The sequence below is a fragment of the Oryctolagus cuniculus genome, chromosome 6 (assembly GCF_051225735.1).
Source record: "Oryctolagus cuniculus isolate XC-2025 breed Fujian yellow rabbit chromosome 6, ASM5122573v1, whole genome shotgun sequence".
NCBI lineage: Eukaryota > Metazoa > Chordata > Mammalia > Lagomorpha > Leporidae > Oryctolagus > Oryctolagus cuniculus.
In genome coordinates this window covers 80,488,796-80,507,788 of record NC_142872.1, presented here as the reverse complement: position 1 = coordinate 80,507,788, position 18,993 = coordinate 80,488,796, and the positions used below count along the sequence as shown (strand labels likewise).

Sequence of the window (18,993 nt, the reverse complement as noted above, 5' to 3'; positions counted from 1 at the left end):
ATACACAAATACACAGTATGCTCTAAAATCAAAATCTAAACCCAAATTTGTCTTTTCAGAAATATACTATTACAAAAAAATGGCCATATGCTCACTTCAGCAGTGCAAAGGAAAAAAAAAAAAAGACAAATTGAGAAGTGGTAAAACATACCAATGAAGAGGAACAAGGGAATCAATGCCGAGAGACTGAGAAGGAATGAGCTAACTAGCCCTGTAGTTCTTAGACTATCAAGAGACCCCAGTCTCAATGTCTTGTAACCATTAGGCCAGTGCTTCTCAAACATTAGTTCATACACAAATTACCTGGAGAAATTGTTAAAATGCAGATTCCGATTCAGTAAATCTGTGTGAGTCTGAGAATCTGCATGGCTACAAGGTCCCACAAAGTGCCTAGGTAGCTGGTCTGGAATCCAAAAGATGCCTAACTGAAATCTACACCACTGAGGAAAGATCTTGGAGTTAGGTAAGTAATCCCTGCTCTCACTTCATAGTAAATGACAGAGGCTAATGGAAAAGGTATCCTGATACCATGAACCAGGAGAGGAACAGTCATTGGTTATTGTAATATCTGTTATCCTTAGAGCAATTCCTATCTGACACAGTACAAGGCACTTAAAGTCCCCAAAATTCTTTCTTTTTTTTTAAACTTCATAGCAAACCTTGTAAGTTAGTATCATTACTCCTTTTGAATTAAGAAGGAAACAGTATTCATGAGAATAAGCAAGCTATCCAAGAACTAGTGAGAAGTCAAACTCCATTTGAACTGTGTCGCCATTACCAATTTATTATATTTCCTATAATTCAGGAGACTATATTTAAGGATTTGTACATTTTCTTCTTGTCAGCAGAACTCCTTCGAATTTAGAGAGAAAAAAAACGAATGCTCTAGCCTCCATTATATACATAAAGATAATGCTGGCCTAGAGAAATTAAGTGACATAGTCAAGGTCACACAGCTAACATTTGGGAAGCCAGGACTCCAATCCCACCTGATTTGCAATTTAGTGTGCTATAACTGGTATTTTCAAACTTGGATGCACTTGAGATTCACTTGGGGAGCTTTTAAAAACCTCCATACCCAGGATGCGTCTCACACAAATAAACTAGAATCTCCGGAGGAGGAATCAGGCATCAGTAGTTTTTAAAGCTCCCCAGGTGATTCCAATGTGCAATCAAGATTGTGAATCTATGCCATCCATTCTAACATTCGACCCTGGCTAAAACTTTCCAGAAAAACATTGACAGTATTTATCAGCACATAAATACATATACCAAAAGGTGTATAATGGGAAATAATAGGCCTCTGTGAGGTGAACTAGGAATCTAACCATAACACAGGCATTCTGAATTCTAAGTAATCATCTTCAAAAAAAATCTTTTGAAGTATAGGCAAGGGCTTTTCTAACAGTTCATAGAAAATGTATACTACAAAAAAATTGCATCGATTTCAAAAATGTTTGCACTAAAATAAAATTGTGTGTGTTAATTCCATTTTCTATGAACTTTTTAAAGCACCCTCATATGTTTATAAAATATGGCTGCCTGTGTATTGAGCCAAAGTGCTCCTCCAAAGGTGTAAACAACTACTTTTCTTCACTAAACCTTAATTTAATGATTGCAAAGCCCAGGAGCCACAGACTCAAGTCTGCAGATCTAGAAACCATTTGGGTATTAGTGATTTCTAGGTACTATAGCCCCAGACAGCCTTAGCTTCCTGGCGACTCTGGTTGGCCTCAATCATTCTCTGTGAGAGCCAGCCTTAGGATGCAAAACAAATACTGTTCAGGGAGTTTTCCTGCTGTTTTACATCTACCAAAGAGCCATATAGCGTTCACACTTCAGGGAGGGGTGTGAATTAGTGGAATGCAATGTAATTGTCCTAATTGAAATTTGGCCAAAAGAGGTCTAAGGAACTAGAAGAGGCAACCAGCCATATGCAAAATAAAGCAGCCAGTGTTCTCTGACACTAAGAAATAAGGGAGAAAGAGATTAAAATGGGCATGAGCAGACCTTCAAAATATGGCCTATGAAGATGCCAAGAAAGTGATTTCATACCCATACAATTCAGCTGAGCAACATCCAAAAGTATATGCAAGTATATGAAGGAGTCATTTTCATTTCCAGAAAAGCCTCCAGATGGCTTATAATCTGGTTATAATTTGAATTGAAATTGATGGTTTATGAGGCCAGTTTCAAACCAATGGCCTAAAACAAACTGTCTTTAAAGAAAGCAATTTTCTTTTATAACTTTTTTTGCTTTGTATAAGATATGGAAGCAAAAATGTTTCCTTTGACTATTACAACAGGAATTAAGATAACTAACTTATGGGGATTCTAATAGCCTAGTGATCTATTTTATACAGGTCGCACACACACACATAAAATCACACTCCTTTTTTATTACAGAAATGCCTTTGAAAGGTTCACAGAAGAATACTACTGCCAATTTTGCTTACCTGAAACTCATCCTCCTGTCTTGGAAGGAAGAGCTGCTCTGGGCTGTCCTTGCTAAGACTTATTGGTCCAGTGACTCCTTCATCTCCATACACCCAGAGAGTGACATTGGCTTGAGTCCCTATATTTCCCGTCAGCACTAACACCTTCCATTCATCTTCTGACAGAGGATGCTCACTGCTTTGGGAATGTCTGATTTCTTCTAAGGGAAGAAAGAGGCATTAGTGGCCAACCAGGTACAACATCAGGCTGACAGGTCCTTTGTCTCATCAGAGCCCAAGGACATCAAAACTGGGTGGAGGTGAGCTGGGGCGAAGTTGCAGGCACTGAACTACGAGGACTCCCAGGAGTTGATTTGTGCTGTCTCCTCACAGCAAGGTTCTGGTCAGCTGAAACTCAAGTACTGAAGTAAAGTGAATTACGACAATAAATATCTGAAGTACACAGCAATCTTTCACATGTCCTCAATGCTACAAAAGAGGAATTTGTGGTTCTGTGATGAGATGATAGGTCTTCCAGAAACCACCCTGCCTTGCCTTATAGTTTTTAAATAGAACTATTAGGAAATAGTAAGTAATAAAAAGTTGGAATTAAGAAAGGTTTTCAGATAAGTTATAAAAATGCAAACTGAGAGCAGAGAATTTTTTTCTAAGGTATTTCTGGAAAAAAAAAAAAAAAACCCTCGTGGGAAAGGCAATGGAAAGGATTTGGAAATGAGAATTGAATGTTGGTCCCAGGTCCAAATGGTTCCAAGGTGCTGAGTGGTTGTCCTTGAGAGCAGAGAATAGGTAGTACTAATGTTTCACACAGAGACTCCAAGCATTCAGCAGCCAGTAAGCAGTGCCCACACAGCCACTGCTGTTTGTAGGGAAAGCACTGGAGTGATTGTCGTTCCCATACTCCCTTTAGCCTGTCACCTACTCTGAAGAGATCCTGAGACATGCAGGGCTGGTAGCATCTTCTGAACCACTCTGCATTAGCTGTCTGGAATTGCCCCAACAGCTGAATCTGAATTCTTAATTGATATTTCTATGTAGAAACATTACACACTTAAGGTAATGAGGCGAATTTCCTCATGTCAACTGGTTAAAACATAGCCAGAACTCTTCTCTTTCCTCTCATTCTGTGACTTGAAACAGGCAGCTCTAGGCAACACCTATGATATCATTGATACAGCCATCAACAGTCATGACAACAAACCCAGCAAATAACTGGTTATTTCCTGCTAAGGTATAATGAGCCAATTTCAAAATAATAATCGTAAGTTGAAACAAATGCTATGGAAGAACTGACATTCATTTCTATTTTTTAAAGATTTATGTTATTTATTTGAAAGAGTTACAGAGAGAGAGAGAGAGAATATCCTATCCATTGGTTCACTTCCCAAATGGCCACAAGGGCCAGGGCTGGGCCAGATGGAAGGCAGGAATCAGGAGCTCCTTCAGGGTCTCCCATGTGGGTGTAGGGGCCAAGCATGTGTGCCATCTTCAGCTGCTTTCCCAGACTCATTAGGAGGGAGCTGAACTGAAATGGAGCAGCTGAACTCGGACCAGTGCACATATGGATGCTAGCGTCGCTGGCAGTGGCTTCCCCATTACACCTCAACACTGGCCCCTGATGTTCATTTTTAAAAGTTACTTTCTCTTTACTGTCCCTTTATAATAGTAGGTGTCTTCCCTTCAATAATAATAATCATAATTTAATAAGCTCTTACTATATGCTGGACTCTCTCTGAATGTGTCATATGCATTTCCCATTCAATTTTCATTACAAACCCATTGGATTAATCACTTTAAGATAAGGTAAAGAGGAAAGATGTTAAATAATACAGTCAAGTCACATAATTAACTATGGAGGGGCCAGCACTGTGGCACAGCAGGTTAAAGCCCTGACCTGAAGCGCCGGCATCCCATATGGGCACCGGTTCTAGTCCTGGCTGCTCATCTTCCAATCCAGCTCTCTGCTGTGGCCTGGGAAAGCAGTAGAAGATGGCCCAAGTCCTTGGGCCCCTGCACCTATGTGGGAGACCTGGAGGAAGCTCCTGGCTCCTGGCTTCGGGTTGGTGCTGCTCTGGTCATTGCGGCTATCTAGGGAGTGAACCAGTGGATGGAAGACCTCTCTCTCTGTTTTTACCTCTCTCTGTAACTCTGTCTTTCAAATAAATAAAATAAATCTTAAAAAATATTTAACTATGGAGTGTGTAGCTATAAAATCCCTGTTTTAAACAAGTTTGTTGAATGTTAAATGTTTGCCTATATGCAATTCACCAGGACACAACAGCAGCAGCATTGCTAGCATTTAAGATTTCATTCTGACCTAAGCACTGTTCTAAATACACAACATTCATTGTCATGTCACTCTTATTCAGTCCTCAAACTATTATGACAAGGTATTGTCCCCTATTAAGCATGTAGACAAACTCAGACTCAGAAGTTAAGTGAGTTTCCCACAATTAGATAGGCAGAAACAAGTACGCTTCAAACCCAGGTACAGCAAATATGAACTGCAGGTCATTCAGGGTGATTTAAAGGCAAAATTGATCCAACAAAACTTTAGAACACTCTAATTTTTAAAACTCAAGCATTACTGTGAACCTCTGGCTACCCAGTCTACCATTCTTACTCAAGTACTCTTGGCATTTGCACAGGTTCCAGAGAACAGGGAATGTTATAAGCAGTTCTTTCCTGATCACAATTCTACAGCACATCCAGGAGTGCAAGAGCACAATTAGGGATCTAAGTCCAACAGGTACTTCTTTTGGATGCTAAACATTTATTCAATAACTTATGATTATCTTAGCCATTTGAAAGGATCAGTTACACTTGATTCAAGAGAAATTTATTTACTTTTTAATATTTGTTGGCCACAGCATTAGGGTCATCGCTCTCATAAAAATGCCACTGATTTAAAGTTTGAAAGATAGATAATGAGAATCTTATCTTCTAGTGTATAAGACAGGCATATAAATATTTGTATTCATATATGTAGATAAATACACTAATGGAAGACAAAAAAAGTGCTACGAAGTCCAGAAGTAATAAGACAACAGAGAGTAATTAAATATGCAGGGATGGGCAGGAAAGACTTCATAGGTGAACTGAGTGCCAGATGTAGAAAATGACCCAAATTTTACAGAAAAACAGGAAGGGCATTCTAGACAGAGGGAACAGTATGAGTCATGAATGTGACATGAAGCAGGAGGCATGCTGGAGGAACTACAGATGATAATATAATGTTGAACATAACATGACATAGTATGTTTGAAGAAGGTAGGAAAATGAGATCATAAAAGGCACTGGGCAATTTGAGAGTTGGCACATCCTTGTGTAGGCAACAAAGATCCAGTCATGATTTTAAAATATGGTGGTAATGTGACATAAGTATTAGAAAGATCAGCCTGGCTGACACCGCAGCTCACTAGACTAATCCTCCACCTGCAGCGCCAGCACCCGGGGTTCTAGTCCCGGTTGGGGCGCCAGATTCTGTCCCGGTTGCTCCTCTTCTAGTCCAACTCTCTGCTGTGGCCTGGGAAGGCAGTGGAGGATGGCCCAGGTCCTTGGGCCCTGCACCTGCATGGGAGACCAGGAGGAAGCACCTGGCTTTGGATTGGTGCAACGTGCTGGCCGTAGCGGCCATTTGGTGGGTGAACCAATGGAAGGAAGACCTTTCTCTCTCTCTCTCTGTCTAACTCTGCCTGTCAAAAAAAAAAAAAAAAAAAAAGAAGAAAGATCAGCCTGAAACAGAATGAGTTGAAGCAAGAAGAGCTTAGATGGGAAGGTCAATCAACAAGCAATAAACATTGAACATAGAAGACACACACAAATAGTAGAATAGGGTCAGAGATCCAGTTATATGGTTTTAATTTTTGTGATGTTCATGTACAAGTGCACACATATTTATGTGTGTTTGTATTTAACTTTTATGCCTGACTTAATTAACAAATGACTTGATGGCTCTAAGGCCCCTTCCTGGGATAACATTTTCTTACATCATTTACACAAATGTAATACATAGGGTGCACTCATATCACAAATATTGATGTTTTACTATGGTATAATCTGTAATATAGAATGACATATTAAAGTTTGTGTTACTTTCAACTAAATATAAATACCATCTTATCTTTTGGAAGTGAACCAAAGTCCATTAGTCTCAGACTATAAATTTCTACATCTGAGAACCATAAAAGCAGTTGCTTTTGTAAACTAGATGTTTAAAATAGTCTAAATAGCACTCTGGCCTCAGAATCAGCCCTAAAGGCATTCGGATCTGGCTGAAAAGCCCATGAGAGTATTTCAGGCATGGAAAGCCAAGACACTCTGGCAAAAGATCTCTGTGAGTGAGATCTCAGTGGAAAGAACAGGTCTTCAAAGAAGGAGGTACCTTTCTCTGAAGGGAGGAGAGAACCTCCACTTTGACTATGACCTTGTCTAAACAAGATAAGAGTCGGAGAACTCAGAGGGCTTCCATAGCCTTGGAAACTCATGACTGGAGCATAGGGAGATTACTGATGCCATAGACAGGAGTGTCAATTGGTAAAGTCAACAACAGGAGTCACTGTGCACTTACTCCTCATGTAGGATCTCTGTCCTTAATGTGCTGTGCATTGAGATTTAATGCTATAATGAGTACTCAAACAATATATTTCACTTTGTGTTTCTATGGGGGTGCAAACTGTTGAAATCTTTACTTAATGCATACTAAACTAATCCTCTGTAAAAAAAAAAAAAAAGAAAAAAGAAAAGAAAAGAAAAGAAACTATCAACTCCCAACTTGACTCTCACTGGGATTAAACATGACAATAGGTCTGATCTGATTTCATCATCATTTAAAAAAATCATCTATTATTTTTCACTTTATGTTTCTGTGTGGGAGCAAACTGTTGAAATCCTTACTTAATGTATACTAAGCTGATCTTCTGTATATTAAGATAATCAAAAATGAATCTTGATGTGAATGGAAGGGGAGAGGGAGTGGGAAAGGGGAGGGTTGTGGGTGGGAGGGACGGTATGGGGGGGAAGCCATAGTAATCCATCATTCGTACTTTGGAAACTTATATTCATTAAATAAAAGTTAAAAAAAAAGGCATAAAAAATAGTCTAAACTAGGAGAATATTTGGTGTAGATGCTGGATTAATCAACAGATTGCCTCAGGGTCTCTCTGAATAGAATCTACAGTACCTAAAGCATTCTCAGATGACTCAAAAATGTCCTGTACAGAGGTGACAAAACAATTTAGTAAAGCACTAATCAGGGTGACTCAGATAAAAAGAAAAGGCAAAGTTACCTTTTCGCCATTGGTCAACTGAAGCTCTGCAGGAAGAAAAATAATGCATAATTTGTCACCACTCATCCAGCCTTACAAAAGATGCTTAAGGATTCAATGCCATCCCAATCAAAATACTAAAGACAGTCTTCTCAGATCTTGGAGAAAGGATGCTAAAATTCATATGGAAGCACAGGAGACCCCAAATAGCTAAAGCAATTTTACACAACAAAAACAAAGCCGGAAGCATCACATACCAGATTTCAAGACATACTGCAGGGCAATTATAGTCAAAACACCCTGGTACTGGCACAAAAATAGACCAACGAAACAGAATAGAAACCCCAGAAATCAATCCATGCATCTACAACCAATTTTTAACAAAAGAGGTAAAATCAACCTCTGGAGAAAAGACAGTCTCTTCAACAAAAGAGGTAAAATCAACCTCTGGAGAAAAGACAGTCTCTTCAAACAAACAAACAGTTTTCCCAGAACTTCTACATGCAGAAGTATAAAACAAAATCCCTACCCTAGACCTTATACAAAAATCAACTCAAAATGGATCAAGGATCTAAATATGCAAGCTGATACCATCAAATTACTAGAAGAGAACACTGGAGAAACTCTGTAAGACATTGGCATAGGCAAAGACTTCTTGGCAAAGACCCCAGAAGCACAGGCAATTAAAGCAAAAATAGACAAATAGGATTATGTTAAGTTAAGAAGCTTTTGCAATGCAAAGGAATCACTCAACAAAGTGAAGAGGAAACTGACAGAATAGGAGAAAATCTTTGCAAAATATGCAACTGATAAAGGATTGATACCCAGAATCTATAAAGAGATCAAGAAACTCAATAACAACAAAATAAACAATCCAATTATGAAATGGGAAAAGGACTTGGAAAGGTATTTTTCAAAAGAGGAAATTCAAATGGCCAATAGACACATGAAAAAAATGCTCAGGATCATGAGCCACCAGGGAAAGGTAAATCATAATCACAATGAGATTTCACTCACCCCAGTTAGAATGGCTCTCATACAGAAATAAACAAACAATAAAGGCTGGTGAGGATGTAAGGGGTAAAGTACCTCAATCCACTATTGGTAAGAACGCAAACTAGTACAACCATTATGAAAGACCGCGTGGAGCTGGTGGTGTGGCACAATAGGTTAATCCTCCACCTGCTGCGCCAGCATCCCATATGGGTGCCAGTTCTAGTCCTGGCTGCTCCTCTTCCCATCCAGCTCTCTACTGTTGCCTGGGAAAGCAGTGGAAGATGGCTCGAGTCCTTGGGCCCCTGCACCTGCATGGGAGACCGGGAAGAAGCTCCTGGCTTCTGGCTTCGTATCAGTGCAGCTCCGGCCATTGCAGCCATCTGGAGAGTGAACCAGCAGACAGAAGACCTTTCTCTCTGTCTCTCCCTCCCACTGTCTGTAACTCTACCTCTCAAATAAATAAATAAATATATTTTAAAAAAAAGAAAGACAGCATGGAGATCCCTCAGAAATCTGAAAATAGGGTCTGGCTTTGTGGCATAGTGGGTAAAGCCACTACCTGTGGTGCCAGCATCTCACATGGGTGCCAGTTCAAGTCCTAAATGCTCCATTTTCTGTCCAACTTCCTGTTAATGCTCCTAAGAAAGCAGCTGAAGATGACCCAAGTGCTCGGGTCTCCATCCATGTGGGAGACCTGGAAGAAGCTCCCAGCTCCTTGCTTTGGTCTGGCCCAGCCGTTGCTATTGCAGTCATTTGGGAGTGAACCAGTGGATAGAAGATCTCTCTCTCTCTCTCTCTCTCTCTCTCTCCATATATATATATATATATATATACACAAATATATATGTATATATATATACAAATATATATATATACACATATCCTTCCTTCTCTCTCTGTAACTGTGCCTTTCAAATAAATAAAATAATTTTTTTCAAAAAACAAATCTGAAAATAGATCTACCATATGACCAGCCACCTCACTCTTAGGAATTTACCCAAATGAATATCAAAGAGTTATCTGTAACCCCATGTTTATTGCATCTCAATTCACAATATCTAAAATATGCAATCAACCCAAATGTCTGCCAACTGATGACTGGATAAAGAAATTATGGTGTATGTATACACTACAGAATACTACTCAGCTATAAAAAAGGATGGAATTCTGTCTTTTGCAATAAAATGAATGAAACTAGAAATCATTATACTTAGTGAAATAACTCACTCCCAAAAAAACAAAAATCATGTTTTCCCTGATCTGTAATAAGTAACAGAGTAAAAAATGTAATGTATATGAGCAAAATTGATACTTTGAGATTTGATTATTTATTGTTTATGGCTCTACTGTTGAGGAACAATGTGTTTTTCTTCTTAATTTTTGTTTAATTCTCCACTTAGTGGAAGGTTAATCTTATGATTATAAAATAAATGGAAAGTATGTCATTGTAAAAAAAATAAGAAAAGAAGGAAGTGGGAGAGTGTGGGAGGCAGGGTAAAGTAGGAGGTATCACTCTGCTCTTAAATCTGTATATGTGAAATACATAAAATTTGTTCACCTTATATAAATAAAAAATTTTAAAAAAGGTTATAATCCATCCATAATTTTTTTACAGTACACATTTTCTGTGAACTTTTTAAAGGCCCCTGGTACAAGCAAAAGATGAAAATTTACTAGGGAAAAAAATAAGGGTTCTTCATAGAAATTCATGAGTCAAAATAATTTATAAGTAGTTTTCTAACATAGAAAAGTACTTTCAAGTGATTCAGATTATTTGAAATAAACGGTTTATGTCTATTCTCTTCATTTGAACTTTTGCATTGCCTTTGTCATGTCAAAGCTCCCTTCAAATTCTCATTCTATGATAAATGAAAATTCATACCATCTTCACATTGTTATTTATTACAATGGTAGCAGAAACTAGTAAAGATATACTTTATAGTCTGGATGCTCTCTTTTTTATATTAGAAAGGTCACTAAGGTAACAACAGAAAGTATGATTCATGTACTCTATTACCTAGTAATTTCATGGATAGGAATTATTCTAAAGAAATAATACAAAATATAGATGAAAGTTAATAGCAAGCTATAGGAAGGAATTAGGTAAACATGTTATGGTATAACAATACATGAATTATATGTAACTATTCAATTATTTCATAAAAGAAAACATCTTTTGTAAAATGCATATATTGCTTAGTACCTTCTACTAACAGAAAACCAAATAATAAAACTGTATACCCAACGTAACTGTGTGTGTGTGTGTGTGTATTCTAACAACACAAATATGAATAAATTTTATTGAGATCTTTGGGGGTAATGAGATGATATAATTTTAATATCTTCCTTTATGTCTTAAATGTTCTACATTTTTTCAGAATAAACTCAATCTGGTAACTGTGATTTCCAAGGAAGCCTTCAACTTGATAATAGATTTCTCTTTTTTGCCAGGTGTCTTTGTTTTTTAAAGTGTTTGCACCAATATAGGTTTTATGAAAGAATATCCATAGCTAAGATTTTGGCACAATTAGGCCTTGCCCAGCGACAGCACTGATCACACCAGCCCTGACAAAAAGAGGACTGGTGTGACTGTCTCATGGCTCTTTAAGTGCCAGTGTGCAGGACCGATGCCTGGAGGTGAGACATTAATCATGTTCTTCTTCCTGGTACTCTATTTTTTTTTTTAAATAAGAGGTTATAGTGAAGATGTCCTGGACAGTTTCAGTTCAGGGCATCAAATCATAGGTCTTTTCATCCTTTGTATTTGGTATGAACATGTTTAGGTACAATATTCCTTACTGCTCTTACATGCCTTGAAAAGTAGGAAATAAGTTGTCTAAAGGGGTTGGCACTGTGGCACAGCAAGTTAAATCCCCAGCCTGTGGCTGCTCCACTTTCAATCCAGCTCGCTGATAGTGTGCCTGGGAAAGCAGTGAAGAATGGCCCAAGAACTTGGGCCTCTGAACCCAGGAGACCAGAAGAAGCTCCTAATTCCTAACTCTTGGCTTCGGACTGGCCATGCAGCCATTTGAGAGTGAACCAGCGGATAGAAGACCTTTCTCTCTCTCTTTGTCCCTACCTCTCTCTGTAACTTTTTCAAATAAGTAGAATAAATGTTTTTTAAAAAGCCAGAAAAACTATATTAATAAAGTTAATTAATTTTATAAATAATTTAACATATTTTTCAACTAACAAGTATTTTCTTATGAATGCCTAATGTAACTGAAATCCACCTAGCATGCCAGTTAAATTGCAAAACCAAGAGCAAGATATTTTTTGCATTAAACAACTTCTAGCTGTTGGTTAGAGGTAGGAAAAATGGCAACTATAAGGAGTCATGCTCTATGCATTCAGTAATGAATGAGGGCCTTTTTGTAATACTCATAAAACATGAAGACATTTTTCCTAAAATCATGGATGCTTTAAATATCATTCCCACTGCAATCAAAGGCAACAAAATTTAAAAGAATAATTGGTTTTTATTTGTAAGTGGCATGGGCATTAGAGGAGCTTCATCACTTGGGATTTCCAGGATTTCATGTCGAAGTTCAAAGTCTGTGGTATGTCAAGGTTTTAAGTAGCTCATGAAAAAATTCAGCTCAACCTCTCTTTCTTTGGTCCACCCTCCATTTCTACTGTATTGCCATGAACTACAACAAACACTGTATAAGCTAACAAAGAACATAACACATTTTTCAGGCTGAATTAGTGATTTTAATTTTATTTTATGTCTAGCACACCCTGGATCTTTTCATCTCAATTATTAGTTTTTAGCCTTAAATTTTTGTGTATTTCTCTAATGCTTATTTGACTCATTCAGCTGTAAACTTCAAGAGGGTGGAGACCAAGTCTGTTTTGCTCATCATTGTAATTTTTATTTCCAATATTTAGTAGGTACAGGTATATTTGATGATTGATTTAATATAAAAGTGATTTATTTATCATGAGGCCTAATATTTTATTTTTACAACTTACTTATTACAACTGCCTTATTGAAACATTTCCACTTTCCAATCCTTAAAAATTTAACAATGGGAAACAAGCATTTGTTCTATTGGGTAAAATGCCTGCATGTCACATTAGAGTACATGAGTTTGATTCTCAACTCCAGCTTCTGACTCCTAATTCCTGCCAGTGTCATCCTTGGAAGGTAGATAGCAGATGATGACTCAAGTAATTGAGTTCCTGCCACCAATATTGGATTTTGTTGCAAGTTCCTGACTTTGACCATGCTCCAGCCCAAGCTGGTACAGCCATTTGTGGAGTGAACCAGCAAATGGAAGCTCACTCTCTCTCCCTGTCTGTCTCTCTTGCTCTCTCTATCTGCCTCATAAACAATCAAACCCACACTCAATTTTTGAAAAAAAAATTAACAATTGCAATATTTTAATATTGTTTTGTCAGAACAAAATTTTTAAGACATACTGAAGCTTTCTCTAAGGCATTTTGCCACTCATTATATACTAGAGATTTCAGCAAGCAAGCTATTCTCAATGAAGTTAAATTTTACTTGAGTTGACTATCCCTGATATAGGTGCCACTAGTATCTCACAAAAGACTGAATTCTTCTGTGAGAGGTTTTAACTAAGTACATATTTCTTATAGTGTGACTCTTCACACTGCTCCATGGGTCCATGACACAATATGGATATGGAGAACTAGAAATAGCAATAAAAATCAAAAGGCTAATTGCTCTTCCCTATAGTTGATGTGATACCATCATCTATTATCTGTTACTATCTGAAAGGAAAGATAGTACACTCAGTAGTTTTCAAGACCACAATTTAAAGGTAACATTATTATTCATCTGTCTCTTAGCATGGGTCTAAAAAATAGTCAGAGAGAGTGACCCTCTATTTCATTTTACCCAAAGATGACTAGATTCTGATGCATAGAATTTGTCATATATCTACATTGTACTTCTCACTCAGAGGATGGTAATACATTTAGCAGTCAGAAAGTCAGACTAAGGCAGAAACAGAAATTCAAATCTCTGGGACTAGAGTGCTTTATTCATATCTCAGTTTCTATATCAGAGATATGGTAATTATTTTGCTGTTGCTTGGACTTTAGTAAGAACCTACTTGTTTCTCATAAAATATATGAATAAAAACTTTCTGACAGTTCAATATAATATAAAAACTTAATACTATCTTCTTTGGAAATGAATGTTCTGTAGTGAACATTTTTTAAAAGTTTTATTTTATTTTATTTTATTTTATTTTTGACAGGCAGAGTGGACAGTGAGAGAGAGAGTCAGAGAGAAAGGTCTTTCTTTTTTCGTTGGTTCACCCCTCAATGAAGCTGTGGCCAGCGAGCTACGGCCAGTGCACCGCGCTGATCTTAAGCCAGGATCCAGGTGCTTCTCCTGGTCTCCCATGTGGGTGCAGGGCCCAGGGACTTGGGCCATCCTCCACTACCTTCCCAGGCCACAGCAGAGAGCTGGACTGGAAGAGGAGCAACCGGGACAGAATCCGGCGCCCCAACCAGACCTAGAACCCAGTGTGCTGGCGCTGCATATGGAGGATTAGCCTATTGAGCTGCGGCACTGGCCAAGATTTGTTTTATTTTATTTATTTGAAAGACAGAGTTACAGAGAGAGGTAGAGCCAGAGAGAGAGAGAGAGAGAGAGAGAGGTCTTCCATCTACTGGTTCACTCCCCAAATGACCACAACGGCCAGAGCTGAGCTGATCCGAAGCCAGAAACCAGGAGCTTCTTCCAGGTCTCCCAAGCAGGTACAAGTGCCCAAGCACTTGCACCATTTTCCACTGCTTTCCCAGGCCATAGCAGAGAGCTGGATCAGAAGTGGAGCAGCCGAGACTAGAACTGGCGCCCATACAGGATGCTGGCGCTGCAGGATGCGGTTTTAACCCACTGTGCCACAGCACTGGCCCCTATAGTGAATATTAATTTAGACAAATGCAAAGATGGATGTTTGATATAGCATGCCACTTGGGACTCCCACATCCCATATATGAGTGCCTGGGTTCAAGTCCTGGCTACACTTCCAAATCCACCTTCCTGTTAATGTATACCTTGAGAAGCAGAAACTGGTTGTTCAAATATTTGGATCTCTGTCACCCACATGGGAGACTCAGATTGGGTTCTACCTTCTAGCTTTGGCCTGGCCCAGCCCTGGCTACTGCAGCCATTTGAGGAGTGAACCAGTAAATGAATACCTCTGTCTGTCTGACTCATTCAAGTAAGATAAAAATAAAAATGAAAAAAAATTGAAAGACACATTTATACATTTTAAAATAGATGTATTCCTGAAACATAAAACTAAAGCACAAAAAAGCAAGATATTATTTGAAAAGCAGTTTACATGGTATAACACATTATAATAATATAATACATATTATAAAAGTAATATGACATTCTTCTTGAAATAAGCAATGCAGGTGAGGAGGGAGGAGAGGAGGAGGAGGAAGATACTGCTTACTTGTAGTTGAAGAAGGAAAGAAAGTTCTATCTTCAGGTGCTGGTGGTGTTTCTTTCTGTTTTAACAGCTCAGAGGTATTTTCTTCCCCTTGGTTGGGTGTTGCAGACATTCCTGCTGGATTTTCTCTGCCAACTGAAATTAAGATTTTAAAAGATGGTATCCTTCAAAAATCACCTGTTTCTTCTCAGAATGCCCACCATATGTTCAGCTATGCAAGTTTAAGTTTTGGTATTGTTTCCACTTCAATGCCTAGTCAAACCTTTACACCCCGCACTGCAGTTACCAGAAAATGACTTTTTATTCTTACCAATAGGCTATGCATGAATGATATTGCTATAAAACCTATTCACTGTTTTGTAAATCCAAGCAATAGTTTTATACTCTAGTATGAATCAAATGACATGCTCAGAATATTTTTCTTACACTTTATAAATAGGAACCCCGTTGATAATCTAATACTTTCCCTTCCTCAAATGGGGAAACCGACTAACATACCATTCAAATAGAACCTTACTGAAATATGAGAATCAATAAAACACACACATACTTATAAGTGAAGAAAAATAGTAGCTACTTTCCTGCCTTTTATTTAGAAGCAAGTTGTTTTGGAGTCTTCTTCAGAAGCAGATATCTCCAACTTGTTTGAATAATGACTTCCATTTTGCAGTATTTGCTCATGAGTGCTATTTATATTTCAGATTTCAAAGTTTAAGTTGTTTGTGTTCTTTATTTAGGATCAGGTTTAGGATGACTATTTTTTTAATATTTATTTATTTATTTGAAAGAGTTACACAGAGAAAGAGAGGGAGAGGGAGAGGGAGAGGGAGAGGGAGAGGGAGAGGGAGAGGAAGAGAGAGAGAGAGACAGCCTTTCATCCACTGGTTCACTCTCCAACTGGCCACAACGGCCAGAGCTGCACCAATCTGAAGCCAGGAGCCAGGAGCTTCTTCCGGGTCTCCCACACAGGTGCAGGGGCCCAAGGACTTGGGCCATCTTCTACTGCTTTCCCAGGCCATAGCAGAGAGCTGTATTAGAAGAGCTGCCAGGACTTGAACTGACACCTATAAGGGATGCTGGCACTGCAGGCGGTGGCTTTATCTGCTATGCCACAGCGCCGGCCCTGACAATTTATTTTTTAAATGATAGTAATTCACACCATGAAGTTTGAGTAACAAACTGAGTTTTGAGTAACAAAAGTCATATATGAGGGGTATTCAAAAAGTTCACGGAAAGTGCATGAAAAAAATTATGCATGGATTTAAAAATCTTTTGCACCAAGATAAACATCTTTTAATTTCATTTTTCACAATTTTTGAAATTGTCTACTATTTTGAAATTGTCTACTACTATGAAGTCCCTACATACATATCTGAATCTACATAATTATACATGATAGCATCTACTTCTTAATATCACAATTTCTATTAATGATTTAGATATCTCATAAACAAGAAAATCTGATGGTATGGTTAACAGAAACTATTGCAGCTTAATCGCATGGAATGATGGCACAGACAGTACAAAATAGTATCTGAAGACCTGCCCATGATCACATTATTTATTCTTCATGTATCCTTAATTTCAAACAATAATAAGCTATTAAATACCAAACTCCATTTTAAAAAGAGTTTTCCATATGGGTTATTTACAATGTAATGCTTCGACATTGGAGACTGGTAATCATAACAAAATTTTAAAATATTAAAAGAAAGATCAGAAATAACTAGAAATACACTCATTCAGAGTAAATGAACACTTGGAAAGAAAAAATGAAAATGGATCCTAAATAATTAAGGTCCCATTTATTCACGGAATAATGCAAAAGCCCAGGATTTGTAAAGAGAAGAGAAACTATTGTCCAGTCACTTGCATAGCACTAGGATTAAATCAATGCCTAAGACATGGCTTTTGCCATGGATGGGATTACAGCCCAAAGGGAGAACACACAAATGCTAACTTCTGAACACTCTGTTGAGTGCTATAACAGACAAAGGCACAAAGTACACAAGGAACAGAGGGGAGGAAGCAATCAATGTACCAGCCCAGAAAGTAGAAACAAGTACAGCAAGGGTTACACAACAGGGTCAGCCGAAGTAGAATTGTGAAATGAGTGAGCATCCCTCAGCTCCCCACCCTCCTTACTCTGGCTTCTCCACATTCAACATCAGCCTTTCACAATGGAAACAACACAGCCAGAAACTAAAACACAGAAGCCATTTGCTGGAAATGCCATTCAGGATGTTTCAATCCCTCTGCCCAGTGTCGTACTCACTGTTACGTTTTAGTCAGGTGGATCACAGAAGGAGGTCCAAAATCCAAATATCAAAGTGGGCCTCCAATAATACTCTGAGTTGGGACAATTCTCACCCGTGTTCTCTTGTAATCTGACTTTCACAATTTAAGAAAAAATGTGAAAATTTATCAACAACAATGCAAAATAAAAACTACGATGAAATGCAACTTTATTGTCCTCTCCCTACCACTATCTCTTTCCCTATCCAAGTCTATTTAATGTGCAGAGTAATTCATAACTTCAATGATGCTTTCCAGGTAACTACAAGGAAAAGTTTATCCTACTAAAACAAGCTTTGGAGTTGGACTTCTCTGTCTATAATGAAACAAAAGTAATTCAAAACTTGCAGCAAGATACTCGTGTTTAGCCTATTCAGTCAAGATGCCCAAGTATCTGAGTTCAATTCCTGGCTTGAACCCCTGACTCCAGCATCCTTCTAATGTGTAACCTGGAAGGCAGCAAGTTATAGCTCAAATAGTAGAGTTCCTGTCACCCATGTGGGAGACCTGGGTTATGTTCTCAGTTTCCTGGTTTTATTTCTGGCCAAACCCAGCCACACCTATTACAGGCATTTGAGGAGTAGATGGGAGCTCTGTCCGCCTTTGTCTGTGCCTCTCTCTCTCTCACTATCTCTCAAATTAAACAAACAAACAAAAACCCTACAGTTTCAAAGGGATCAGAATGGCAGGGAGAGGACGAAGTTAATGGAACATGTTCAATCTACCATATACAGTGATTCTAAAATGATAAAATGATTAGTGTGATTGATATGAACTTTAAAAATGTCACTCTCTGCACAAAACACTATAAGATAGTTTTTAATACTTTCTGAGTCATTGATCCTTTTGAAAATCTAAAGAAGGTCATGTACATCTTCTCACTTCAAATGCACACTCATGCATATTTGCACACAATGTACTTCCTCAAAATATGTTTACTTGCAATTTCCTAAGGTTCACAGACTCAGGCAAAAAGTTCTTACTCTAAAACAGTATCATTATTTTCATTTACAGGTGACAAAATAGAGATTGAGATGTTAATTAATTTAATTAGGGGTCTATTGCTAGCTATGGAAATAATACACAACATTTCTTCTATGCCATTCATTCCTTTAACAAGGACACCTTGCACAACTACTCTGAGCCAGGCACTGTGCTTTCTTTTTTTTTCTTTCTTTCTTTAGAAAGCTTTTATTTAGGCCAGCGCCATGACTCACATGGTTAATCCTCTACCTATGGCGCTGGCACCTGGGGTTCTAGTCCCAGTTGGGGTGTCAGGTACTAGTCCTCGTTGCTCCTCTTCCAGTCTGGCTCTCTGCTGTGGCCTGGAAGGGCAGTGGAGGATGGCCCAACTGCTTGGGCCCCTGCATCCACGTGGGAGACCAGGAGGAAGTACCCAGCTCCTGGCTTTGGATGGGCTCAGCGTGCTGGCCGTAGTGGCCATTGGGGGAGTGAACCAATGGAAGGAAGACCTTTCTGTCTCTCTCTCTCACTGTCTGTGACTCTCTCTATGTCTCTCTCTCTCATTGTCTAACTCTGCCT

The 18,993-nt window shown here is 38.4% G+C and overlaps 1 protein-coding gene across 6 annotated transcripts in view; it reads right to left on the bottom strand.

The window, feature by feature from the left end:
- Nucleotides 1–18,993, bottom strand: part of RP1 (RP1 axonemal microtubule associated) — a 376,321-nt gene that overhangs the window by 141,105 nt on the left and 216,223 nt on the right. For 5 of the 6 annotated variants that reach the window (XR_016235656.1, XM_089335241.1, XM_089335243.1 and 2 more), the window contains exons 17-18: nucleotides 15,160–15,291; nucleotides 2,457–2,656 (exon numbers count right to left, since the gene is read on the bottom strand). Coding sequence is in view for 5 of the 6 variants with exons in the window: in XM_089335241.1 (XP_089191367.1) it covers nucleotides 2,457–2,656; nucleotides 15,160–15,291 (332 nt within the window). In the remaining variant the exon portion in view is untranslated. The remainder of the gene's footprint in view (nucleotides 1–2,456; nucleotides 2,657–15,159; nucleotides 15,292–18,993) is intronic. The other variant, XM_089335242.1, reaches the window with a different exon arrangement.